We start from the raw sequence: 26,495 nt of genomic DNA, 5'->3' as shown, positions 1-26,495 counted from the left end.
TAACAACCCCTGTACTGTCCCTTTAACACGAGCACGTGGTATCTGCAAACATCCGGTTTAAGAAAATGGAAATAAGATTGCATCAATGTTTTGACACACAGCTTTGACGCACGGATTCTTGCTAAACTGTAATTACGTTTTCGTACATTGTTTCCATGTTGTTGAAATACAAAGGTATGTCGTGCGGGCAGTCGACCCCGGAAACTGCTGTGGTCTCAAAATAGTTAAAGCTGTTTGTTTCTCGACAGATGGAGGCAGGCAGCCTCGTCTCATGCCGAGAGGACATTTCTTCGCTGTTTCCTGAGCATACGCCGGGTGCCAAATATAAAGTAGGACATGTATTTGGGGTGGGGTGGTGTAGTGTGCAATAAGTGATCACAGTCACCCCTCTTAACTCAAACTGTCCGCCGCATAATAATCACACCCATTGTCTTTTGTTAGGATTTAAGCAGCCAGTTTTCCACCGTCAGACAAGTGCGCGGAGATGGAAACTGCTTCTACAGAGCCCTGTGCTTCGCACACTTGGAGTCAGTCTTACACAATGCCAGGGCTTTGCAGAGGTCAGTTATCATCATTACTGCCATCTGTCCAAACTGAAGTCACTTAAAATTTAAGGTGGCATTGTCTTTCCCTTTCAGATTTAAGGAGAAAATTGTTCAAACCTGCGAAGACTTCTCTTCTGCGGGATTTGATGAGAGTTCCTTCAAGCACCACCTGAACACAGTAAATAATACATTTCCTTTTACAGTCGCATTTTATTTACTTGTCAGGTAGCATTAGGTCAGTAAAGCACGAAGTGTAATTGTCTTGGTGAAAAAACTCCATTAAAATATTCAATAAGGGGAATTTATTGTTGGGAACGAACCATTCAATAAAACAAAGATAGGCAGAAGACAAGCCGATTATTAGTTAGGTCCTTTGGGTAGGCCATAACAGTGCTCCCATAAAGGTGGTGTGTTTGACATAATACACACTTAAAGGCATAGAATGAGGTGTACAGTACAACATACTGTAGATCAAGTTATTATGTTTTTGTGGTTAGTGTGCCACTGGATCTCTTTGTATTAAAAAAGGTGCAGGGAATGAAAATCCAAAGTATTCAAAGCACACTTGTAGAACTAGGATGGACAGTTCTTGTAAAACCAATGTGTCAAAATACCCAATTGGTTCTGTTCTCTTGAAGGTTGTTAATGTTGTGGAGCAGTGCCAGGCTGAAGAGCAGGAAGACACGCTGCTCAGGCTCTTCAATGAGCAGATGACGTCTGACAGCGTGGTGCAGTACCTCAGACTGCTCACTTCAGCTCACCTGCAAAACCAGGCAGACTTCTTCTGCAACTTTGTGGAGGCACCCAATCTATTAGTCTACTGTCATCAAGTTAGTAACAAAGTGTTGCTGCCATCTAGTGAAAAAGAATTGTAGTTCCAAGTTTTTACAAAAAGGATAAGTCGAAGAAATCCAATTGTCACATTTGGTAATGTCTTTGCTCTCTTCATTCAGGAAGTGGAGGTCATGGCGATGGAGTGTGATCATGTGGACATCTTAGCTCTGTCACAGGCTCTGGATATTTGCATCCACATCGTCTCTATGGAGGGTGATGAACAGGAGTTGGCTCACCACGTCATACCCGAGGGTGCTGAACCCTCCCTGCACCTCCTCTACCAAACGTCACATTATAACATTCTCTACCCACGACCTCGACACTGACCGGAGATCCACGAAGACTCAGCTCAACTCAGGGATATTGACTTTGGTTAAATAAAATCCCAACTGGGCTTTTTTATTATTTTTTTTATAAAGTCTTGCAGTGTACAGCGATTCAACAACATTTGAAAATAAATTTTTTTTGCACATTGTGCAATAAGTATTAAATGAATTATGTAAAAACAATTACATAAATCCTGTCAAAGATGGTCTCTAAATACACATTCCATTAACATGTCACTGTTGCTGCTGTTCTTTCTTCTGCTTCTTTGACTTCGGTTTCTTCTCCTGTATTGAAACCTTGGTGAGGGCACTTTCTCTTCCAGCTAGAGGCATGTGAGGCAGGGAGAGCTTTCCCATTTGAGTGGGGTACCTGGTCTTTATCAAATTCTTGAATACAGGCTGGGAGATCAGATGCTTCAAATGCTTTTTCATCCCCTTCACCATCTTCTGCTGCTCTCTGTCCCCTTCCTCATCCCCAGCTCTGCCTGTAGACATAGATGGCATATTCACTTGTCTGTATTTGAACATTTTTAAATAAAGGGAACCTATTACAAGATATTGTGTTATGTTGGTCTTACCAATTAAAAGATCATCATCCAGGTCCACCTCCAGGGCCTCTGCTGCTTGTCTGAACCAGGAGTTGTGCTGCTTTTCCCTGCCGTTGTGGAACTCAATCTTCTCTATCCTTCTTGCCAAGTTCACCCGCTCCTGTGGAGGAACGCACTCAACAGTCAAATATCACCTCTTAAATGTGACAAAGGAAGGACCTAATGCTGAAACTCACCTTGATGGCTTCCATGCATTTGATCTCTATGGGGAACATAGGAAGCTCCTCGTCCTTCCCAAGAGCCTTGTAGATTTTTTTGAAGTTCATCATGTCGTCTGGGCCTATTAGCAGCAAACTGAGACCCTCTTTGGTGGCTCTCGCTGTTCTGCCACTCCGGTGGACGTAAGTCTCAGATGTCCTAGGAACCTGATGTTCACAGGAGAACATTAGAAATAATTACACCAGATAACATTTACACAAAAGGTTTTCTTTATGCATATGTTGCAGCAGAACAGCCTCTAACACACTATTGCAGTTAAGAGAGCTATAAAAGGTGTATTCTTAAAAATCATATCTGGCCATGTATAACCAATATTGACAGCTGTAACCGAAATTCAGCATCACCTGCACTATGGCTCAGTAATACATAGTGGTTACAGGTAATTAGTACCATTGTTTATATAGGACTATACTCATGTTGGTTGAATATAAGTAACTGGCTTTCAAAAGTAATAAATGCTATGGAAAAAAAAAAAAAAAGCTCACCTGGTAGTGAATAACATGCTCAACATTGGGGATATCCAGTCCTCTAGCTGCGACATCAGTAGTCAGTAGAACACAACTGTGAATATGATATAAGTGTCAATACAGTAAGCAATGAGCGAATGGTGGAGTTAAGGTTGATTACATGCCAAAGGAAGTGTCACTAAAGAGATGAGAATAATGAGGTTTAGTAACTACTACTTAAGAATAGCAGTGTGAATATCATTTTCTATGTCAGAGCTTATTGTAAGAACTGGGGACTGCAAATCTATCCACTGAAGAAGCTCCTCCCTCTGTTGATTAAAACAAAAAAAAAAATCTAAAAACTTGAAAATGTTGCACTATTGGAGAGACACATTTTAATTTGCCAAACTATTGTGGTTGCAAACGTATTAGATATGCATTATGATAAAACTCAACGATGAAACTAGTCATGGGAAACATAATCCAGGACTTTTCACACATACAAGAAAAAACCCTTAAGGCCTTAGTTGCAGTTAACAGGGTTTTATATTTTAATCACAGAAATAGAATTACTAACCTAACCTGAGGCAAACACCTTCAGACCGCTACTGCATGTGTGTGCAAACCTCACCTGTCCCTCTCAGCAAACCTTTCCAGGTTTTTGAGGCGTTGTTTCTGGTGCATGTTGGCATGAAGAGGCAGTGGAGTACAGTCCAAGATAACCAGCAGGGAGTTCAGTCTCTTGATACAGTCTATACTGTTGGCAAACACCATGGTGCGGCCAGGAAACTGGAGCAAAAAGTAATAAAGGTAGAAGTCCTTCTCCTCCTTCTGACAATGGATTCGGGTCTCAGTCAGGGTCTCCACAGTTGCCTCCTTCCTGGTCAGGTCAATGATTTTGGGTTTGGACTTGATCCCCACTTTCTCCATGAGAACTTCCAGCTTGTTCCTCTGGTCCAGATTCTTCTTCTTCTTCTGCAGGAGGCGGCTGGGCAGGCTGTGATCCATGGTCAGTGTGGCAGAGAACACAAAAGTTTGCCTCTTGGGATTAAACTGCACGGTGTTCAGCATCTCCAGCAGACTCTCCAGCTCTGCAAAGTGGCCTCTCTCCACCATGCGATCTGCTTCATCAATGACTAGGCACCTGCAGAATACACATCCAAGAGCATTTACATTACATTACATTTAGCTGACACTTTTATCCAAAGCGACTTACAATTCTTACATATCAGAGGTCACACAACTCTGGAGCAACTAGGGGTTAAGCGTCTTGCTCAGGGACACATTGGTTGATGTATCGCAGTGGGAATCGAACCCGACTTACAATTAAGTGCTTTTAACTGTGAAGGTTCAAACTCCAGACAAGTAGTAAGTGCAAGTACATTAGCTTTTAAATAAGCAAAGCTACAAAGAGACATATGAAAGTGCAGGATCAAGAATTTTTATTTATTTATTTTTTTTTATCCGAGGTGTAGTCGGAAGGGATGTGTTTTTAGCCTTCGGCGGAAGATGTGTAGGTTTTCGGCCATCCTGATGTCGATGGGGAGCTCGTTCCACCATTTGGGAGCCAGGACAATGAACAGTCTGGATTTCGTTGAGTGATTAGTTCTCCCTCGCTGTGAGGGGGCAGCAAGCAGTTTGGCTGATGCAGAGCGAAGTGGGCGGGCTGGGGTGTATGGTTTGACCATGTCCTGGATGTAAGCTGGGGCTGAAATATCTATCTATCTATCTATCTATCTACAGTGGGAGAAATAAGTATTTGACCCCTTGCTGATTTTGCAGGTTTGCCCACTTACAAAGAATGCAAAAATCTACAATTGTAATCATATGTACATTCTAACAGTGAAAGACAGAATCCCAAAGAAAATTCCAGAAAATCACATCATATGAATTTATTAAAATTGATAACCATCTGATGAGGAAAAACAAGTATTTGACCCCCTGGACAAACAGCAAGTATTCTGGCTCCTACAAGCCAGTTAGTCTTTCTTTAAGACACAGCCCCAATCCGAACCAATTATCTACATCAAATACACCTGCCTCACCTCGTTACCTGTATAAAAGACACCTGTCAACACCCAAACAACCAGCATCCAACATCACCACCATGGGCAAGACCAAAGAGCTTTCTACGGACATCAGGGACAAGATTGTTGATCTGCACAAGGCTGGGATGGGCTACAAGAGAATCGGAAAGCAACTTGGAGAGAAAAGATCAACTGTCGGTTGCAGTTATCAGGAAATGGAAGAAGCACCACACCAACGCCAACCTCCTCGGGTCTGGGCCTCCACACAAGATCTTGCCTCGTGGGGTGTCCCTGATCATGCGAACGGTGAGGAATCATCCCAAAACCACAAGGGGGGAACTGATGAATCAACTGAAGGCAGCTGGGACCACAGTTACAAAAAGAAACGGTTGGTAACACACTACGCCGTCATGGATTGAAATCCTGCAGCGCCGCAAGGTCCCCCTGCTCAAGAAGAAACATGTACAGGCCCGCATGAAGTTCGCCATTCACCACCTGGATCAGAAGAGGCCTGGAAGAAGGTGATGTGGTCAGATGAGACCAAAATAGAACTTTTGGCCTCAACTCAACTAGGGCAAAGAACACCGAGTACAACCCAAAGAACACCATCCCCACCGTCAAGCATGGTGGTGGCAACATCACGCTTTGGGGGTGCTTTTCAGCCAAGGGGACGGACAACTCCATCGTATTGAGGGGAGGATGGGCGGGGCCATGTATCGTGGAATTCTGGACTGACATCTCCTTCCCTCAGTGAGAGAGCTGAAGATGGGTCGAGGATGGGTGTTTCAGCACGACAACGACCCTAAGCACACCGCCAAAGCAACAAAAGAGTGGCTGAAGAAGAAGCACATCAAGGTTCTGGAGTGGCCTAGCCAGTCTCAGACCTGAATCCGATTGAAAATCTTTGGAGGGAGCTTAAAATTGAGTTGCCAGGCGACAACCTCGGAACCTGAATGATTTGGAGGCTGTCTGCAGGGAGGAAAACATCCCTGCCGAAATGTGCACAAACCTTGTCACCAACTATAAAAACCATTTGACATCTGTGCTGGCCAATAATGGCTTTTTCTACAAAATATTAACATGCTGTTTGTCCAGGGGGTCAAATACTTGTTTTTCCTCATCAGATGGTTATCAATTTTAATAAATTCATATGATGTGATTTTCTGGAATTTCTTTGCGATTCTGTCTTTCACTGTTAGAATGTACATATGATTAAAATTGTAGATTTTTGCATTCTTTGTAAGTGGGCAAACCTGCAAAATCAGCAAGGGGTCAAATACTTATTTCCCCCACTGTATCTATCTATCTATCTATAGCTAGTTTACCATATTGGATAATAATACCATATTATTAGACATATTTGAGGGTTCCTTTTTTTCCTGAGTAAGTAAGATATTTATTGCGTTTGTTTTTCCTACGTCGCTAGCTGGTGCTGCAATGTACTGTAGGTCCTTTGAATGCAAACAGATTGTATTTGGGACACTGGTCATGGCAACAACCAAATATTGTAGGTACCTCAGTTCAGCAGAGTTGGAAAAGTTACAACAATATTTAATTGATGTGACACATTCAATGTACAATAGCTAACTACAAATGGCAGTCAGTTTTTTCTCTCATTTTTTTGGTTTAGAGGGGGGATTTTTGTACCATATAAGAAAGAGGTGTAAATTGTACCTGAGCTGTCTTAAATTCAGCAGATGTGGATGCCTCTCCTGGATCAAGTCCCACAGACGACCTGGAGTGGCAATAACGATCTCTGGTCTTCGGTTTAGCATCCTTCTTTGTTTCTGTTGTGCCATTCCACCCACAAGTATCGCTGTTTTGATGTCTACACAAAAGTTACATCTTTAGTATCTTGACATTCATAATTCTGTTTTTTTTTTTTTATAAAACTGGTAATCTTTAAACTTTAATGACCTACCTGTAAATTTTGCCACAGCATCAATATGGTGCTTGACCTGAACAGCCAGCTCCCTGGTGGGAGTAAGCACCAGTCCAAGCAGAGGTTGACTCCGACCACCTGCAGGTTCTTCTTCAGCGGTGGGGTCAAAGTCAAACTCTGCATTTTCAATTACGTGAACACACCCTAGCCTCTCATCTTCTTCTTCTTCAATGTCATCATGTTCATCATCGCTGTCATGTTCATCTGTGTCACCTTGATCCTGCTCTGTGATGCTTTCACCCTCTTCTCCCTCAGCCTCCATGGTGTCCTCTTTGTCTTCTTCTCTTGTGGACTCATCTACAGCTGGTAAATACAAACTCTCAACCTTTGTGGTTAGCTCAGTGTTGTCATCAACAGGTTTTTCTGAACCGTTCTTCCACTCAAGGATGGCGTGGATCATGGGAATACCAAAAGCCAATGTCTTCCCACTTCCTGTAATGACAGTGCTCACATTAGCTTCACTAATGGTAACATGAGGACATATTGTTATGAGACAAAAACAACGGGTATTTTATCTTACCTGTCTCAGCCGCCCCAAGTACATCCATACGATCCCTGATAGCTGGAGGCAAAGCCAGGGCTTGTATAGGGCTCGGTGAGCTAAATCCAAGGCTGCTCAGTGCCTTCAGCACAGGGGAGGGAACAAACAGGTCCTTCCATGCACTAACATCAGCATTTTTGTCATAAGAGCCGGAATGTGCTGCATTTGTCCAATTCTTCATCATCTTTTTGTTTTGGGGGGCCTTTGTCAATTTAACTTGAGTGGATTTTTCTTTTTCCAGAGGCTGAAGTTCTGATGGAGACTCCTGGTTTGGCTGGGTCTCCGGGATTTCATCCTTTTTTATCTGCTGCTTCTTTTTCTTCTTTTTGTTGCTCTTCTTTGTGGGTTTTGATTGGGCATCGGGTTCTGAAATAATTGCTGTATCTTTTGAAGCGTCTTCTTTAGGTGTTTCATTTCCCCCTGCCTCCTCAGCTGCAACTACATCCTTCTTTGTCACTTCTACAGAAGTGTTATCTGGTTGGTCCGATTCCTTTGCAGTCAGTTTGTTATTTTTCTTCTTATTTTTGGCTTTTTTCTTGGCTGGTTCAGCTGTTTGCTCTCCCTCTTTGCTCTCGATATCTACCTTCTCTCCAGCCTCCTCTCCCTCGCTGGCTTTTCTTTTCTTCGTTTTCTTCTTCTTCTTCTTCTTCTCCTCCCTTTTCAGTTCATTTGCTGCTTTAGCTGCAGCCTTCTCAGAGTCTGTTAGACGGTAATCTTTCAGCTCTTCAAAACACACCAGACCCTCCAAGCCCTCCTCGGAAAAGAGAGTGGGATCAAGCTCCACAGCTTCCCATTTGCCTTTCACATGGATGTTCCGTTTGGCTGGCTTTTGCACTCCGGAGGACAGACGTTTGTTTCTGGGCTTCATCTTCTTTGTCTTCATTTTACTACAAATAAATAAGGAGTTACGACAATATGTTGACTTGGCTCCCTCAAACGGAGTAGTTAAAAGCGTATGTGTGAAGATAGCCAGCAGCTAGCTGCCGAGCCACTCCAACTAACGTTATACTGTATAGAATGCTCGTAGTAATATTAGAAACAACTGGCTTGCTAATCCATAAACAACAATACAACAGCTACAAGTAAAAACAATGAAAAACGTTCTACCTTCACTGACTTTGTTTTGGTTTTTTTAAATGTCAAAACATTGTAACAAATGTTGACAACCACGCATGACACGAGGGCGCAGCCATGACAGTTAATCACGTGGTTTGAAAAACTTTATTTTGTCGAACAACGGTACAGAGATACGGAAGAGGATTAGGGACACGTCAAAAATGTATTTGAGTTCTGAGTTTAAACTTAGAATTCTGACTTAAAACTTAGAAGTCATTAGTATGTTATTTATTCATAACAAAGCAATAACTCATTTCTGATACTATATGTTAATATCAAATCCTGTTTTAGTCGCAAAACAATCACAGTATCTTAAAAACATACATTTGAATTGATTAGTGCGATGTGTGATCATCTTCAAAAAATCAGATATTGATACGATTCAGAGAAAGTAATATTTTCAGACATTTCTATTCTGACTGAGCTCAGTGTTAGAACTGGCACACGTCTAAGACTGGATGTGTTGGTACCACTTTCTTATAAGTCACCTTTAATAAAAGGTTTATACATTGTAAGTAGCCTAATGACTTTACTAATGTACAGTACAGGCCAAAGGTTTGGACACACCTTCTCATTCAATGTGTTTCTTTATTTTCATGACTATTTACATTGTAGATTCTCACTGAAGGCATCAAAACTATGAATGAACACATATGGAATTATGTACTTAACAAAAAAGTGTGAAATAACTGAAAACATGTCTTATATTTTAGATTTTTCAAAGTAGCCACCCTTTTCTTTTTTTTTTTGATAACTCTGCAAAGCCTTGGTGTTCTCTCAATGAGCTTCATGAGGTAGTCACCTGAAATGGTTTTCACTTCACATGTGTGCTTTGTCAGGGTTTAATTAGTGGAATTTGTTCCCTTATTAATAAAAAAGCAAAGTGTGGCTACTTCGAAGAATCTTAAAAAATAAGACATGTTTTCAGTTATTTCACACTTTCTTGTTTAGTACATAATTCCATATGTGTTCATTCATAGTGTCCAAACTTTTGGCCTGTACTGTACTATTAATATTAATAATAATCACTTCGTCCAAATTGGCCTACAAGTTATATAATGCGGATATAAATGTTAAGTCATTAATAAAGGGGCACGTTTCTCATTTTCAACCATCAGCAAAGGTTTGTAAGTAGCCTAATCTGCATAACATTATAAATGTAAATAAGTCATTGGTTATTAGTTTTCACAATTATTCGTCAAGTCTGCAGTTTTTTTAATAAATATTTAAAGGTAGAAGTGCAGAAAAAAGCCAAAGTGTCCTTGTGATGGTGCTCACATGTATATAACCTACACTGCTCTCATATAGTCACTCATATTGTTATCCAAGAGCTGAAATGATTTGATTAATTCCACAATAAAGGCACATTAACGTAAATTCTTTATTAATAGGTAATAATACATATAGGTAGGCTTACAGAACAGACCAGCACAAGCATTTTCAATTTAAAATTAAAAAAATGCATCAAAATAGCCTTACACAATGTTAAGTGCAAGCACTTCAGGAATCAAACAGCAAAGTCATGACTGCTAGTTTGTGGTGGGGTCAATGACCCTGCCCATGAACAGAATACAGTTTGTGTCTTCATGGTATATGAAGAAGAAAAATGGTCTGTTGACAGTGAAGGTTCTGGGTAAGGAATATGCAATAATGCCAGTTGTTGTGGCAGCTGCTGCAGTGGTCCCTGTCTCGTCTACCTCGATCACAGCCTTGTGCAGCACCTGTGATTTCACAGTCAAGATAAAAATTCAACATCTGCTGAGGTTGGAATATGCAAGTATGTTGTTACAGCGTGGTTAAATTGAAAACTAACCTCAGACACTTTGAGGCCTTCTTCCTTACTCAGCTTTGTCAAATTGGCATGATTATTGAAGATACTGGCCATGCCCATGTCTGGTAGAATATCGTGCATGGAATATGACTCCTCCATCTTGAATTTGGGCATGTTGACCTCCAGTTTGCTGTGTTGAGTATACACTTGTTATCTGTTGCTGTAGGTATTTGAAATTCTGTTCTTTTATATATATATATAAAAAAGCATGTTTGTGCATATTATATATATGCAGGTGTGCTTTTTACACCACCTTTCTAGAGAAAATGTCACAAAGTGTTGGCAGTAATAGCTAAAATACAACAAAATACAGACAGTAAAATAGTAGAAAAACTAAACAAAGACAAGCTTTACAGGTGAGTGTAAAACATTTCCCACATAATGACTTTCTATGCACTTACATTTTCTGCAGCTTTTTGATCCAGCTGAGGAACCTCTCAGCAGTGATCCCATCATCAATTACAGTGTAGTCCATGCCTTTGTTGGGGAGCAGGATAAGCATGGAAACACCTTCCTGGTATGGTAGCTTCAGCACCCTGGCACCAAGAGGAACATCTTCCATGGAGTAGAACTTATCTTCTAAAAACATCATCGGCACTTGCACAATATTATAGTTGTCAATGTAGAACGGTGCATTTTCAGTTAAATTGTGGTTGAAAGGCATCTGCCAGGCTCCTGTGAAAGGAATGATAATGTTTAATTATGGACACTATAGGTCAAAGGCAAAAAACACAAATGGGTGTCAAAGCACAGTTATTAACGACCCAAGATAAAGTTCTAAACTGCACAAGAGTGATTCAAGTTACCCTGAAAGAAAATTGTGTCGATCAACATGAGTTGGGTCGTTGCATCCAGGGTGGAAATCATCTTGGTCACTTTGTTTTCAGTCTTGTGCTTGATATACTCATTGATGAAGCTGATACTCCCTTTTGTGTCCGCAAAGTCTACACTTTTGATGTCCGCGTCAAAAAACCTCTTGATTTGGCCTTTAAATACCTCCTTCACCGCAAACTGCTGGCGCATAAAGAGGGCCATGCCTTGGTCCAGTTTCAGTGATCCATTCTGTACGATTCCCTCATGAAGGAGTTGAAAGAGTGTTGGGATAAGTTCTGGCTGGTCAGCCCGCTCCAGCTCCTCCAGGTTGAGTCCCTTCAGTATTTCCTCGTGTGTGACACCATCAGAAGCCATTAAGAGAGCAGCAAAGCTGGTGGAAATGCTCAGAGGTGAGAAAAAGATGTTTTTGTCATGATAGCTGGATATATTTCTGTATAGGTTCATGGCAAAGTCCATATTTTTGAAGGAAAGGTCTGAGATGGTGGCGCTTGGAAGGTGCGCTTGGTGGACAGGAGCAAGGAAGCACATATAGGTTACAATAAACATAAATCCCATCTTCATTTTGTGTACCGCCATATTTTGAGAGGTTTGGTTGCACAACCTGAAACACGAAGACATGTAGATGTCAAGATAATAATAAAAGCACAATTTAACAGTAACACGATAACTAACCCATCTACTAAAATAATATCAAGCAGACTGAATCTCATAAATAGCTTATTTTTTTATTTTAACCACCAAAAGCACTTGGACGAATTCAGTTTTGAAATGCAATAGATAGTTGTGACTAAATAAAGAACGGTCTGTAAGATGAACTAACTGTCATACGTACCATTCAGCTTGTTCAAGATTGCTTCAGAAAGCTCCATCTATTATTTGGGGAAACAAAGTGCAAGTGTGCTCTGAGCGTTACATATTAACCACGACACACCGCCTCTTGTGTTGTTCCAAATGGAGTCAGAGCTGTTTTTCAAACATTCAGGGCCTCTTTTCCAGAGGCGATGTCACAAGAACCATCAATAACTTCATGTTAACGTTGAATTACAAAAACTGAGACGTGAGAAACTTCAGGGGGAGTGAATGTCACTTTAATCCTGGAACAAGAACTAATACACTAAATGAAAGGATGTGTAACATGTGGAATACAACAAAAATGATGAGTATTTATTGTAAGAATGTAGTGAGTGAAAATAAAGATAACTACCAACATTTTATAGTCTTTCGCAAGTGCATTTTGAATAGAAAAAAAGCCTAACAAATCCAAAACAATAATGAAATCATGGAATTTTCTTGGAAGTCATACAGCACAAGAAGTCCAACTTTGAATGACATCCAATACTTTTGTGGAGGAATCAAGATAAATCCATGCTGAGCAGTCACTGGTTCCAGAAAACATAATTACTTTAAACAAACTTAACAGTTTTGATGCTGTTATGTGGTCTATTTATTAACATTGTGTGTTGCAACATGATTTTATAAAATTATAAAACCAAGAGAAGAGAGAGTTAATGCACGGTGAAACATTTTTGATGTTTTGTTCTATCTTTGGATTTTAAATTTGTCAGTCCCCCTTCATTCTCACTATTTTACTGTTATCTCTGAAGGTCATCGATTAGCTAATGGCTTCCATAGCTTTAACTCAAGGCAACCTCAGTGCACATGAATGTATATTTGTATAACTGATGTGAACAAAGTATTATTGAAATACAGGATAAGTCAAATCAGTACAATTAAAAAAATATTTCAGGGTAAAACTATCAACTTTTTGTGGAGGTACATCAAAGTGAGAATCAATTTGATGTACCTCAATTTAACAATCCTTTCTTTATAATAAATTCCCCATAATGAGAAATACTGATGAGGAGAAACAGTAGATGAAGTCATATACTAGGGTAGGCTGGTTGGACATGTCAGACGTTTTTTTGGTTTTAAGTGATCATACTGTGCTGGAAAAAATGAACTATGCATATATCTATTAGATGCAATTTCATGGTGTTTACAGATTGCGTCTTTGTTCCAAATTACATGTTAACCTATTCTGGACAAGATATGAAAAATATGCATCAGTCATAAGCATCTTGGATTCAGCAACTAGCTAAATAGAATTATGTTGTTCACTATCCATCCAAAATGGACAAAATACCCTTGAATTAAATGTTTGTGAGCTGTTTATTCTTACATTTAATTATGCCTACTTATACACTTAATGATAATAACAAAGCTATAACATCACTATGTTGTTGTCTAAATACCCTGGGAGTTCACTCTTACACGTTCACAAGTAAAATGATCGATGAAGTGAGGAATAAATGACCCACACACGTTAGTGCTGCTGGCTAAAAGATATTTCAGTACCATAAACAATTTCAAAACCAAAGGTGTTCTGGTATGGCGGGTGTTGGAACTCACATCTTATGTCCTACAAACGCAAGTCCAATGTAAAGGTAGGGGGCTCCGTCATCATGTATCAAACTCTTATCTGTGGTCTTAACATTGGTTTCCTATGGCTTTCACAGAACACCCATCACTGTATGTATTCACGCCCAAACAAAGTTAAAACACCCTTTGTGTGCTGAAGATTCATTCCCATCTCTTCCAGAGAAAAAAAAAACGAGAATAAAAAACAGTGTACAATAGAAATAGAAGGCGCCATGGTAAAAAGGCAATTGCAAACTTGGATTAACTGCATCATGAGTTCTGTGGTCACCCTTTTCCCAGCATAAGTGTCTCACTGAGTTAGATAGGACTAACTGATGCCTTTTCTTTGTCGTAGTTCTCTTCTCTATAACCTGTCAGCGAACTAACCACTGGAAATGTTTCAGCCTTCTGACTGTCCTTACTGTATGTTCGCATGTGCAAAAGGTTACAGGAAGGAGCAAAGCTACCCCTGTATGGGGTTGCCAATCCAGGCAGCTGGTAAACAACATAGGCAAACCTTGCACACTTTCACTGGCTGGGTTTTTGTTGTTGGTCCTCTTCAGAGCCAGTGTTTACAGATCCTAGAAGTGGGGAAAGGGCTTAGGTTAGTACATTTCATATATTTCTTGGATAGGCTTTTTGATCAAATTCATTAAATAATCTGCACTATATTTATATTTAAAAAAATCTGATGTACTTACCTGAGCCACCTGTTGATTTTGTGTCTGGTTGTTCAGGAATGTTTGGCTGAGCATGTTGCTGCTGCCTAAGAAGTCACCAGAGAGAATTTGTATTAAAAGGGGTGATAGAATGCAAAACCGATTTTACCCCGTCATAGTTGAATAATGACAGTTCGGTGGGTAAATAGGACATACATAGAAGCTCAAAATCCCATCAACACCCCTTTAGTATGAAAATCTCATATTTTGAAACTGCCACTGAAAACGGGCGAATCTCAACAAAGCTGGAAGCTGACGTAAGCATCTCAGGACCCGTACCTTTGTCACGCCCATGGGTGTATTAAGAGAACGGTCACGCCCCAACATTTACATAGGCTACACAACTGACCTGAGATCAGGTAGTCTTCTCAATCTAGGTCAGGCAGATCTCTGCTATTCCATTACAAAATTCACTTCTGAAACTTTTTTATGCGAGAAATCAACCATGTAAAGCTAAAATATGGGCCGTTTTACGAAAATGGATGGCTAATTGCAAATTTTGTCCGACTGTGTGTCGGAGTTCAGCAGCCGGTGCTGCCTGGGTTGCTACATCGCCGCCCTGCCTGTCCTCCGTCACAGAACCAGGCCTGCTGTGAGCTAGATTGAGGGCTGGCAGCCCAGTGCTCAATACCCGCGCAAACTCACCCTTTTCTGAGCTCCAGGGCCTGCAGCTCGCTGTTCTCACTCCCCTCTTCCTGCTAAATGGCCGGCCGGTGAGTGACAGAGCGCGGTCAGCGAGCTTGTTACGCCCACAATCTTTTACTGCAGGTTCCAGTTAATCTTATAATGGATATGTGTGTTGAGTTATTTAAACAAACAATCGGGGAAATAAACGCCTCTTGTCCGCGAGTCTCATTGATAGAGCCCGTGGTGAGCTGGAGTCCATCAATGAGAGCTAGCTAGCCTCCTCCTAACGAGACCTCTGACATTCACAAAAATGCATTCAATTGAAATCCGAAATCGGACAAGTGTTAGCTAAGCTTTGTATGACCTTGGGGAACCTATAATATACATGCCGTGACGAAATTCAAACTGCAAATATACTATAGTTATGCCAAAACTGTAGCTAGCTAGCCGCAATCATTTCCCATTGTATTCAATGGGACACATAGCTTGCTTGCTGCTCCTCCTAACAAGACCCCTCAGTTCATAAAAATATCTTAAATTCAAATTGGACACAACGGTTAGCTTTGTAAGACCTTGGGGTAGCTCTGATATAAGTGGCGTGATGAAATTCAAACCGTAAATATATTATAGTTATGCCGGCAGCCGGCCGCGGAGCCCCGGTAGTGCAGTATCCACAAAGGGTGACTTTGCCCTGGGTATGGAGCCCAGCAGGCTGCCGATTTCTCGTCAGACTGTGTGGAGCTCCTAAAGTCCGACACGTCTTACCAAATTTGCAATTAGCCATCAATTTTCGTAAAACGGCCCATATTTGAGCTTTATATAGTTGATTTCTCGCATAAAAAAAGTCTCAGAAGTGAATTTGGTAAGGAAACATCGCAGTGTCTGGAATATGAGATTCTGTCGCGTCTGTATTGGGGATTCGCTCAACCAATCAGCGTGCAGCTCATCTAAATATTCATGAGCATACCATATTTGGAAGAAAAGCTCTTGTTACAAATGGCCAAAACACAGGGATGCATAAGGGCCGATAAAATATCAACTAGGCCATTTTCAGCCCAACCAATGTTACGTACCCCATTAGGAGACCATAAGGAACAGTGTGAAATACCCTATATAATCATTCTATCACCCCTTTAAAATCCATGCATTCATTTTCTGTTCACTCAAAGGGGATGGACACAATATCATGAATACTTCAATCAGTTCTAGCTATAAATTAAATGCAAACAACAAAGAGGTTTTAATGAGGACACCATCAAATTCAAAAAACAGTGCTTATGGCAGACTATTGAACTGAATTGTGTTTACAATATTGTTTCCACCCCTGTACAATAGTCACCAGGCATTCAGTTAAACCTACCGATCAAAATAAGCTTGTCTCCTCTTCCGCAGTTCCTCTGCTGTAAGCGCCTCAATATGGCCTTCTCTTAGTCCTCCTGCAGCACTCCCTGCTGCCTGGCTCCCTGATTTCACATTTCCCATTTCCGACTCTGATGACTTGTTGCTCATCACTGCTCCTATAATATTATAAAAAACCAAGGACCCAATTTTCAGTATTGACATTTCTAAAACACAAAATTATGATAAATATATGTTTAAAAAAACATTATTGTGAACCTGAAGCACAATTTGTGAAAATAAATTGGACTCATTGATGCGATTAATGGGAAAGGCCTAATTAAAAGTGCAGTGTATCTGTTCAAGACATGTAACTGTATTTGTTTGTATTTCTCTGTTATGTTGTGAAAACAATAAAAAGAATGTTGGTAAAAAAAAGTGCAGTGTATAAAGAATTGTGAGTTCATGAAATCAATTGTTTTGTTAATTTCATACTAAAACTGTTTTTATAAACCTCAATTCGTCTGAACGAAGAAACAATATCATATTTTAAAACTCAGGATTTACCTTGCATGCTAAGCTGTATGGCCCTGCGAAGATCAGCTTCTTCATCTTCCACATCTATGTCCTGCCTGCTGAGTGCCAGAGCTTTCTTCAGCTCTTCATCTTCATCCACAACCTCATCCTCCACACCAAAGCCCATTTCGGACTGGCTCAGAGCTGCTGACCTGCTGCTCACAGTACAAGGCTTAATCAGTTGCCACAAGTAAGTAAAAAGTTTTAATTTAGCAACTTCAAACATAAACTAAGATACTTCTCTTCTCCATATTGTACTGTCTGCACATACAGTACATACCCTGCACTTGGCTGGGCTTCATCTTCTCCAATAAGCCTTGGTCGCTGCTGCTGCTGCACCCTCATAATCCCAAGAATCTGCTCTGCTTCACACTCAGGGAGGTTTCCTCGGATCACAAATATGGAATAACCTGCACAAATTCAACTTTCAGAATCATTTATGCTTTGCAACAACTAAATATAGTATGATAAAAGTAAATTGTACAATACCTTCTTGTTGTAACTGTGCAAGGAAAAGTGCTAGATAGGTGTCTGATATCAACTCTGGTCCAGTCAACAGCGAATTCAGGTTAAACCACTGCAATGAAAACAAAACAATGATTTTTAGTAAACCCAGCTGTGTTAACATTGTTTATGATAACAAGTGCCTCATACCTGTTGCCCAAGCTTGCGTATAGTAAACCAGTGCTCCTTGTAGTTGCATATGAAGGCTTTCTCATTTCTGAAACATGCAAGTAGGATTTGCTGTCACATTAACTGTAAAGTAGCTATGTGATTAAGACATTACACAATAAAGTCTTGAACACTTTACATTGGATTAATCATCAGGCTCTGGTACTCCCGGCTGTTGAAGAGGATTAGCTCCAAGCCCCACACACTCAGTGCATTGCTAATTACCTAGAAGAATTAGATGACAGAAAAGGGAATTGAAATTACTGACTTATAATGGTTGTTATTAAGCAACATGAAAAAATTTGAATCTCTCACTTGTATTGAAAAGAACCCGCTGTCATCCATGTTACCAGATGGTTGCTAGAAACAGATTCACAAAACATAAAGTTGAAAACAGTTTGTTAAGAGCATGTGTAAATAGGCTGCTGCACTAGAATTTACTTTTCATCACCTGTAAGAAGGTCCTATACTCCTCACTGGCCATACCTCCCTCAGCCATCCTCATTCTTTCCTCTTCATCAAGCTGATGAGCAATGGAGGAGAGATCCACAGGAGTGAAATACTCACCCTGCAGGAGGTTGTTGAGACAGTGTTGGGCGCAAAGAGAGCCCTCTTGCTACAAATACAATAACATAATACATAAATACATATAATGCCACTTCTAACATCACTGCAAGATAAAATTGTTAGCTTTATGGACATGGAATTAACTAACGTTAATTCTCAAATGTTATGGATTTGGTCTGTCCCCACGGTAACAGCCATACACCAATAAAGCTACAAACAGTTAGCTTACGTAACGCTAAACAACAAAAACAACTAACGTTACTCAGTTTTATGAGACCAGATAGCTAGCGATGTTAAGCCAGTTCGTTTTCTAACTTGACAAAAACAACATGATTGCGGCTGTTATAAAACTTCCTGCGTTGTTACTCCTAGCTGAAAAGAAACTTTTCATATCTCTGACTAGCAGGTTCAGTTAGCATTTTAGCTGTCTGGACAACAATACTGCCAAACACCACAACAAATCTCTCAACACCGGCCAGATAGCGCCGGTAAACAAACCGTCGCCAGAAGGCCCAAGGCTTTCCGAATAAACACGACAAATTAATTGGGGCTTAATATTTTAAGTTAAACGTTGTGACTTACTTTCTCATGAAATATGGAATCCATATTCAGCTTTCTGTCAAACATTCAACTTTGACCTCTAGCCCCGCTGCATTCATTACCATGGAAAGAAGGGACAGTCTCGACCGGCGCCCTCTAGTGGCTCGGTTCCTACACTTGCACCGTCTACATTCATATCGCCATTTGCGGATTTAAAAATGTATACCGGCGACATCATGGAAATCACTGGCTGTGTGGGACATTCAGAGCAATGCAATTATTACTATACATAGAGACACTGATCCGTAATATAACAACAATTGACAAAAATGTTATAGATGGTCTTATAGTGCGTTCCATTTACCTCGGAACTCGGAAGCCGGAGCTGGGAATGACGTCCCTTAACTTAGCTAATATCGCCACCAGAGGGCGAGTCTATCAGATTTTTTTGTTTACAAAATGCTTGCTTTGACCAGAGGCATATTGACGGGCAATTTTAATACATAAGTGTCCTATTTGATTAATAAACTAGCATATCTGTGCTTAACTACATTCAAATATTTATAACTGTTCAAATTATGGTTTAATAGCGTCGCAAAAGGTTTCGATAACAAGTGGAACAGTCTCCTAGTGATACCTCCTTTACGGCAAATGGAATATGGCGGAGGGTGAGAAATCCTTAGACGGACTGGAGCTCAGCAAGGTATGATTTTTAAACAGCTAATATAGCTAGCTGTCAGTGGTTACTGACACTCAAGGACAAAACCCTGAAGTATAATGTGTCAATTCCTTTCTACAAAATAGTTTGACCGGGCAGTTAAAGGGCATCTACTTACCAGGTTAGCATTCGTGGTTAGCTCCTGTGCTAGCTACCTAAATGGTTAAAATGTCTCTGCAGAGGCTGCGATATTTACTGCTTAGTGCTTACCAACAGTGAGTGTATGTTGCTGGTTTTGGAGCCAGTACTTGTTGTACACAACACAGTCTGGGGAAATATGTCAGTGTTGTCCGTTGTGTTAATAACCATCCTGTGGTATTTTGGTGGGCGCTTTGTCCAAAGCGCTTCAACATGAGTTTTCCATGAGTTTATACATTTTAAGCACCATTGTCCCGATTGTTTTCCGACCTCAAACTCTTGCAACGTTTTGTTAGTCATAAACTATTGTCCAAAATGTCGTTCGCGTTGTGAACGTGAAAATGGCCTAACGTTACTTGGATATGTTTTTGTTACATTAGATATTTTCAGTTTGTCACTTGCAGTTACATTGACTTGATGGAGTACAACAAACAAAGTGACAGACATTGTTTGCAGCAGATGTGGCCAAACCTTGCAGAGCCAGCACTTTTAAAATATGAAAATGATTGGATAATATATTTTATTTAGCAAGTGTAACTCGAGCCTCCACGTACAATGTGCAGTATTCCCCTACAGCAGTTAACTGCCAGTATGAATGCTGAAAAAAAATTTATGAAATGAAATTGGAAAAAAAACAAATGCTGGAGCAATCTAGTATGTATAAAACAGGGCACTGTATAGAAATCCAAATTCATGCACAGGTGTGATTACTGTAAAATGTTTATCATGATAAACTACTACGTTTCAACTTACACTTTCCGTAGGGTGTTGAAACTATTTTCTAGGCCTACGGTTCTACCCTTTTTAATGTAAAGAAGTCAATACAAGTGTTATTCACACTCCCAAATTTAGGTTGAATTACCTAAGTTCACCTTCCAGTCACTGATTAGAAATTTTATTAATTGTTAATTATTTAATTCATTTTTAACGTATATAATATATAGATGGTACCAATATTAGTCATTCTAGCTTCATAGATGTCTGTCAATTCCAACAGTAAAAACTACCCTGTGTACATGGTGCTTTTCACCCAGCTGCCATCTAATACAGGAAGTGTCAATGTGAAAAGGCTTCATTAATTTGGCAGACATTAGGAGGAAGCAGTATGACTACTTCCTTACTAATAACTATTAAAACTAAATAATTTTTTTATTTTGATGCCAGGCTGTTTGTGGTGCATTTCAGATTTCTAAAGACAAAACAACTTGAAAGCTCTGCTTTGTGGTAGCATTAGCAGCAGTCAATACAAAATAACATATTTCTGCCTTTATCGCAAAAGTTTACATCTTTATCAAAAGCCCTTAAGCCAAGATTTGAAGTTTAATTGTTACTTAGTAATCATAATGCCTTGCTAAAGTTTATCTGCGTATCCCTATGGAAATGCTGGCTTATAAATGTGGTTATAAGTCATAAGGTGGAGTGTGTGGTGCGAGTCATGCTTTTCTCTGTTGTCTTGCAGGAATGGCTGGAGGCTGCAGACAGCAGGGCAGAGCTGTTCTGCTACCTGAAGGACCAGGTGCCACAGATCTTCTGCCTGAAAAAGGAGTCCAGCCCTCAGGAGGAAGAGGAGCTCATGCAGAGCCGGCTCCTCTACCCTCTGGAGTGCTTCCTGTTTGGAGAGGATCCTCAGGAGGGTTTGGAGAAGCTCAAGCAGGGTAGCAGCTCCTCCCAGCTCTGTGGACGTGTCTTCAAAGAGGGAGAGACTGTCTACTCCTGCAGGTCTAAAAACATTTTAGATCTTCTTTAATAAACAAGTTATAACAGCAATAACAATAGCAGTTATGATAAAATACTATGTATTTATTTGCTCTTATTAGTAATTTTGAGTAGTGGATGATTAATGTAAATATTTAGATTTATTATTATTAATATTTGTTGCTAACATTTAGGCATGAAATGCAGTTATAAAAAAAACTGTATTCGGCCCCAGTGGAGGTTACTGGATTTTGTATAAAGCCACAGGAGTCATATTTAAGATATTACTGGTACATCCTTGCATAATTAGGTATAATAAAATACCAGGGTGTATTCTAGTAGGTATTCTCAATAAACAAGGTACTATATTCAGACAGATGCATATAGTATTTAATAAATTTATTCTTAATAAATGGTATATACCCTAGGACAACAAACAAATCTCAATAACTTGCCAACTACAAAAAAAACTTTAGTAACTAGTCACGTTAACACAACAATGATGAGTAACTTTAAAATAACTTGGGAATAAAAAATAAAGGGTCTCAGTTTTATGTGTGTGTACATAAAAAAGTGTCTTAAAATGATCATAGTCATTGAAAACAGGTACTTGTAATAAACTGTATAATGAAATTTGCTCGCTCGAGTAACAAATCTTCTTCAACCTATTGCAGGGATTGTGCAATAGATCCCACTTGTGTCCTGTGCATGGACTGCTTTCAGGACAGCGTGCACAAAAGCCATCGTTACAAGGTCAGTGTCAATATAAATGTTTGCATTGTTAATGAAATAAAAATGAACGTGTTTTTTTGGAATATGTAATTTTGATCGGTTGCAGTCTGCTTCTTCCCCCGTGGATAAATGTGAATAATAGAAAATCACTCATCATTGGATTTCTGTTGTGAGATTTCTTTATGACCCACACATACTAAAGCATCTTATCTTTCCCTTGTCAATTATAGTGTCTATGATTCACTTCTGTTCACAGTGTGCTATAATGTCAACTTGATTACAGTGTTTCCTCTATGTTGATTGGCAAGTGGCGGTCCACCACGGTTAGATTTCTCCCGCCACGGTATCAGAAATATATATACAAAAAGCCGTCTATCAGCAGTGATTGTAAAGAGCACGTCGACGGAGAATAGCGCAGACACGTGCTTCACAACGCGAGTGGGCACGCGTGCCACTCGGAGAAAAGGGAGAAAGAAAAAAGAGACAGGCTGTCCGGAGGACACGGTTGAGATGGCAGGTGTGCAACATGTACAACTGTAAGTCGTATAACTTATATTGTCAGTTAATTTAAGCCTGTATTATTAGTCAATAGTTCTGGCACATTTTTAGTTTCACCTTCACCTGCTAGCTAAATTGCACGTGGCTGTTGATTCAATACAACGCCCTTGATATCATATCATGGCATAGTAGGCTAAACCGTGATTATTTCATACATTCGTGAAACATATTGGGGGAAATTCATTCAACATAATTCACAGCCAAATAACAATTAAAAGTATGTTATTTGAACATTTATACTAGGGCTGTCAATCGTTTAAAAAAAAATTAATGAATTAATTGCACAATTTGCTGTAATTAATCGCAATTAATCGCTTTTTTAAATTGAGACTGAAGCTTGTAATAATGGATATTTAAATGCTAAATCACTTAACTTTGCAAATATGAAGAAAAAAACAAACTAGGAAAGGTTCTGCTAAGTTCAGAATGTTAAATGTCTTTCAGAACAACAGCAGCAACAATTTGGCTTATTTAGTCCTGCTGAAGGCTGCTGAAACAGCTAGAAACTGTCTGACTTGAGAGCAGATTTTTGTCACCGTCCCCGGCTGCTGTCGCCTGCTCTCGTCTACTTTACAGGCGAGGCGCAGTTCATCTCCAACGAACCTATGTTCAGTCGGCGGCAGGGCAGTCGGGACTCACCCGGAAATGGCGAGCGGAATGAGTGTGACTAGAGTCTCAAAATCTGACAAAAATCTTCTAAACTGATCTTTGTTGAGCTGAAATGAAGACAGATTCAGCAACTGCACGGCCTATTTCTCGCTTAAAATGTTTTCAGAAACATGTTTCAGTGAACTATTTTAGTACAATATGAGATCGTATTCTGAACGGCCGCCATGACAGTCTGGCTCTCAATATCCGGAGAAAACAAACCCATGTGAGCGTCATTCAATCAGCTGCGGTTTTTTCATTACTTGGGCAACAATACAGAGTGGCGCCGCCTGGTGTTATGTAGACGTATTACGTTTCTCAGCCGCCACATGAAGTAAACAAACATAGCTGCGTTAATTTCGTTAATTTTTTTTAACGAGTTAAATATTAAAAAATTAACGCAAAAATTAACGAGTTAATTTTGACAGCCCTAATTTATACTAACCTGGCAGGCACTGCTTCCGATTTGGTGTCTGCTGCGGTGCGCAGCGCAGCTCGGACCGTGCGCCGCTGCCCTTTCTTTCCTCCATAAACTGCGCTCTCAGCTCCTCTGCCAGTTGCTGCATGTACTTCCTCCGGGACATTTTACAGCTGGTGCACTCCTTGGAGAGGATGTGTGCAATGACTCCAGCCAGTTGTAGCATGTATAAAGTTATATGAACACGTAGACAGCTACCGTCTACGTGTACTGCGCCTTTCACAGAGCGATCGCCTGGTGCTTTTCTTCTGATTCAGAACCATCCACGCCGTAGCCTACGTTACCGACTTTGCCTTCGGCCCATCGGTGATGCATTGCCCACACTTGTTACTTGAGACCGCTAGTTTACGTTTCTCTGATTATTATTAAAAAATCTGAGCGGTCAATATGACAGTATGGCCAAAATAGGTAAAAGTGATTGGATTTTCATTGCCTTTTGTGTAATGTACAGTATATAAAAACTATTTTAAATGAAAATACAGACTATTTTAGTTAAAGTCAGGTACCAGCAGGATTGTATTTTTTTTATTTAGCAAAGTTATTAGGCTACACATATAAATTTCAAAACGGTCAAAATGACCGTCCTGGCCGTTCTAGTGTAACCCAGCCTTGGAGTTATTTTTCCAAAAGCCAAGAAAAATCAAATGCACTCTGAAAGGCTGCTTTACAAGAATTTCTTTTAAAAAAAGATCTGCCCCCACTGCTAAAGAAAATCCTAGAGGAAACACTGCTGATTACCCTCCCTAAACTTTGGGGAAAAAACACAACCTATTTCTAGATATACTAAAATCTATGTTTGATATATTTTATATTTATCTGACTTATATTTGGCCTCATGTTCAAACCCCAGTCTGTTGCATAATAATGCAATATCACAGCTAACATAGTTAAACAACTTAACTGCTGTTGTGTGTATCCATTACTCTCCCATTGTGATATACAGTATGTACATTTTTCCCCAGATGCATGCATCTTCTGGCGGGGGCTTCTGTGACTGTGGGGATGTAGAAGCCTGGAAGATAGGCCCCTGTTGCTCCAAACATGACCCAGGGGCAGCCACCGCCATGGTAACGGTGAGTTACATAATAGAGCGGAAAGAGGGACGTGGGAGGGGCGTTCTTGTCCTATTCTGTGTCAGTGAACCCCAGAATGCTTATTTTCACATCTTAGTCCTGGATGCTGCTCCGTTGGCTGTGGCTTTGGCTCCGGAAACGAGAAAGAAAAGCACTTTGTTGACCTGCACCAACTGAAAACATTTATAACTAGGTTAAGAGATTGGGAGGGTGATTGATGCTGAAAAGCTGGTTGAAAACAGTTGTCGGCGATACTGGTTCAAAGCAGCCTTTCTACAATTGCTTAAATCCTGCTGAAATGTGCAGGGATGCATTCAGTTTACAGCTTATTCTACCAAACTGCTGCTGGTAGATGTTGATGATTGATTCTGCTGTTCAGTAGTTGTTTGTCAGACCTTTCTTTGCTGATCACAGTGTTTGGGCTTTTCTCTGATAAGATCCTGCTCAGGGGCTTTGAGCAGACATACAGCTTGATGGCTCTGTGCCTGTTTCCATAAACAGCAGGTGCTCCTTACAACAGAGACATTACTGGCACCCAGTCTGGCAGGCTGCTTTGTTTTTTCTACACCAGATCTGAACCTGTACTTAACATGCAGTGACACATCACATGACCATGAACACATCTCCACACTAAACATGAAAACCCATCATGCTGTTTTAGACCTCTTTTTGTTTAGATTGTGGTAGATTCCAGTGCTTGTTCTCACACTGTAGTGTGACGTAGACACTGGTGTAAATATACAGACTCACTGTATGTTTGGTTTGGTTTGTGTGTTAAATGTCAGACATTTGTATGAAATACTTAGCTTCTATGTGAAATGTTTGCTCTCAGGGGATTTGATATTAGCTTAACTGGGCCAGCTGCCTGTTTAGCTCTTATTAAACAAAATATTTAGATCAGCTCCATGTCAAATTGTAGAGTCACTGCTGGCACAGGAAACAGAATTAGGAAAGGTTATTACAACAAATTTGTCCATCATCAGATTTGCTTCATTTTCTGCAAAGTAGAATTTTTTCACTTGTAGCAACATATTTATTAAATCACTCCAGGTTCAATATTGACGGCACTAACAAATGAAAGTTAGTTGTCACAAAAGAAATGTTTCTGGTAGTGTTTCTAGTGCGTTACTTTCAGGGACCTACTGAGAGTGTTACGGTGCCTGCCCACTGGACGTGACCTGACTGGCGACAAAAATTCCCACTCATTCATTCTGTATGGGAAGCGACTGATTCGCTACACAAAGCATGCTGGGATACCTGGCGATGTGGACCATGCTGGCGGTGTAAGGAACTGGTCGCAGACAGTGGGCAGGCACCGTCAGTGGTGTGCTCAAAAAATGTATGTCCTGTATGATTGTCTCATTTTGTGCAGGACGAGTGCGTGTTGGAGCCTGAGATATACGAGCGTGCTGAGAGGCTGTTCCGGATACTGCTGCACTACGCCACAGATTTCTTGGTGTGGGAGGAGAACCTTGAGCTCTCAGCGGAACTCCAGCCCCGGTATTACCCGTCTAATCCCATGCAAAATCCATATGCAAATCACACAATTTAACTTTGACACTGTATTTATCCATCCATGCAGGACAAAAGACAATGCATACTACTGTGTACTGTACAATGATGAGCACCACTCGTACGACCATGTGATCTACACCCTGCAGCGTTCTGTTAACTGTGATCAGGCTGATGCTCAGACACACACAGCACTAATTGACAAGGAGGTATAACT

The 26,495-nt window shown here is 40.3% G+C and overlaps 5 protein-coding genes across 7 annotated transcripts in view; 2 read left to right on the top strand and 3 right to left on the bottom strand.

The window, feature by feature from the left end:
- Positions 1-14: 14 nt before the first annotated feature.
- LOC114547392 (ubiquitin thioesterase OTUB2) lies at positions 15-2,261 on the top strand. The gene is made up of 6 exons (XM_028566739.1): positions 15-128; positions 249-329; positions 442-560; positions 639-723; positions 1,184-1,375; positions 1,499-2,261. The coding sequence occupies exons 2-6, from the start codon at positions 249-251 to the stop codon at positions 1,703-1,705; spliced, it is 684 nt and encodes a 227-aa protein (XP_028422540.1). The 5' UTR covers positions 15-128; the 3' UTR covers positions 1,706-2,261.
- ddx24 (DEAD (Asp-Glu-Ala-Asp) box helicase 24) lies at positions 1,753-8,702 on the bottom strand. Of its 2 annotated transcripts, XM_028566729.1 has the most exons (9): positions 8,596-8,702; positions 7,468-8,375; positions 6,927-7,379; positions 6,680-6,833; positions 3,610-4,122; positions 3,018-3,093; positions 2,490-2,678; positions 2,284-2,413; positions 1,753-2,190 (listed from the first exon to the last, which is right to left on the bottom strand). In XM_028566729.1, the coding sequence occupies exons 2-9, from the start codon at positions 8,369-8,371 to the stop codon at positions 1,940-1,942; spliced, it is 2,670 nt and encodes an 889-aa protein (XP_028422530.1). In that variant the 5' UTR covers positions 8,372-8,375; positions 8,596-8,702; the 3' UTR covers positions 1,753-1,939. The 2 variants fall into 2 exon arrangements, with proteins under 2 accessions (XP_028422530.1, XP_028422529.1); XM_028566728.1 differs by having other exon boundaries at positions 7,468-8,702.
- Positions 8,703-9,973: 1,271 nt separating this feature from the next.
- Positions 9,974-12,205, bottom strand: serpina10b (serpin peptidase inhibitor, clade A (alpha-1 antiproteinase, antitrypsin), member 10b). 2 transcript variants are annotated; one of them, XM_028566613.1, is made up of 5 exons: positions 12,102-12,205; positions 11,242-11,870; positions 10,837-11,110; positions 10,418-10,565; positions 9,974-10,325 (listed from the first exon to the last, which is right to left on the bottom strand). In XM_028566613.1, the coding sequence occupies exons 2-5, from the start codon at positions 11,843-11,845 to the stop codon at positions 10,134-10,136; spliced, it is 1,218 nt and encodes a 405-aa protein (XP_028422414.1). In that variant the 5' UTR covers positions 11,846-11,870; positions 12,102-12,205; the 3' UTR covers positions 9,974-10,133. The 2 variants fall into 2 exon arrangements, with proteins under 2 accessions (XP_028422414.1, XP_028422415.1); XM_028566614.1 differs by lacking the exon at positions 12,102-12,205 and having other exon boundaries at positions 11,242-11,886.
- A 130-nt stretch (positions 12,206-12,335) lies between these two features.
- On the bottom strand, positions 12,336-19,055 carry atxn3 (ataxin 3). Its single transcript, XM_028565146.1, has 11 exons — positions 18,769-19,055; positions 18,071-18,235; positions 17,935-17,979; positions 17,759-17,844; positions 17,602-17,668; positions 17,437-17,524; positions 17,228-17,357; positions 16,939-17,102; positions 16,394-16,550; positions 14,389-14,453; positions 12,336-14,268 (listed from the first exon to the last, which is right to left on the bottom strand). The coding sequence occupies exons 1-11, from the start codon at positions 18,811-18,813 to the stop codon at positions 14,216-14,218; spliced, it is 1,065 nt and encodes a 354-aa protein (XP_028420947.1). The 5' UTR covers positions 18,814-19,055; the 3' UTR covers positions 12,336-14,215.
- ubr1 (ubiquitin protein ligase E3 component n-recognin 1) overlaps positions 18,922-26,495 on the top strand; it is a 22,439-nt gene continuing 14,865 nt past the window's right edge. The window contains exons 1-6 of the mRNA XM_028565145.1: positions 18,922-19,429; positions 21,042-21,301; positions 21,952-22,030; positions 24,656-24,766; positions 26,139-26,266; positions 26,349-26,487. Of these exons, the coding sequence (XP_028420946.1) occupies positions 19,385-19,429; positions 21,042-21,301; positions 21,952-22,030; positions 24,656-24,766; positions 26,139-26,266; positions 26,349-26,487 (762 nt within the window). The 5' untranslated portion in view covers positions 18,922-19,384. The remainder of the gene's footprint in view (positions 19,430-21,041; positions 21,302-21,951; positions 22,031-24,655; positions 24,767-26,138; positions 26,267-26,348; positions 26,488-26,495) is intronic.

This window comes from Perca flavescens, chromosome 20 (genome assembly GCF_004354835.1).
Source record: "Perca flavescens isolate YP-PL-M2 chromosome 20, PFLA_1.0, whole genome shotgun sequence".
Lineage (NCBI taxonomy): Eukaryota > Metazoa > Chordata > Actinopteri > Perciformes > Percidae > Perca > Perca flavescens.
Note: the sequence above shows the minus strand (reverse complement) of the source record. Positions and strands in the feature narration are given on the sequence as shown.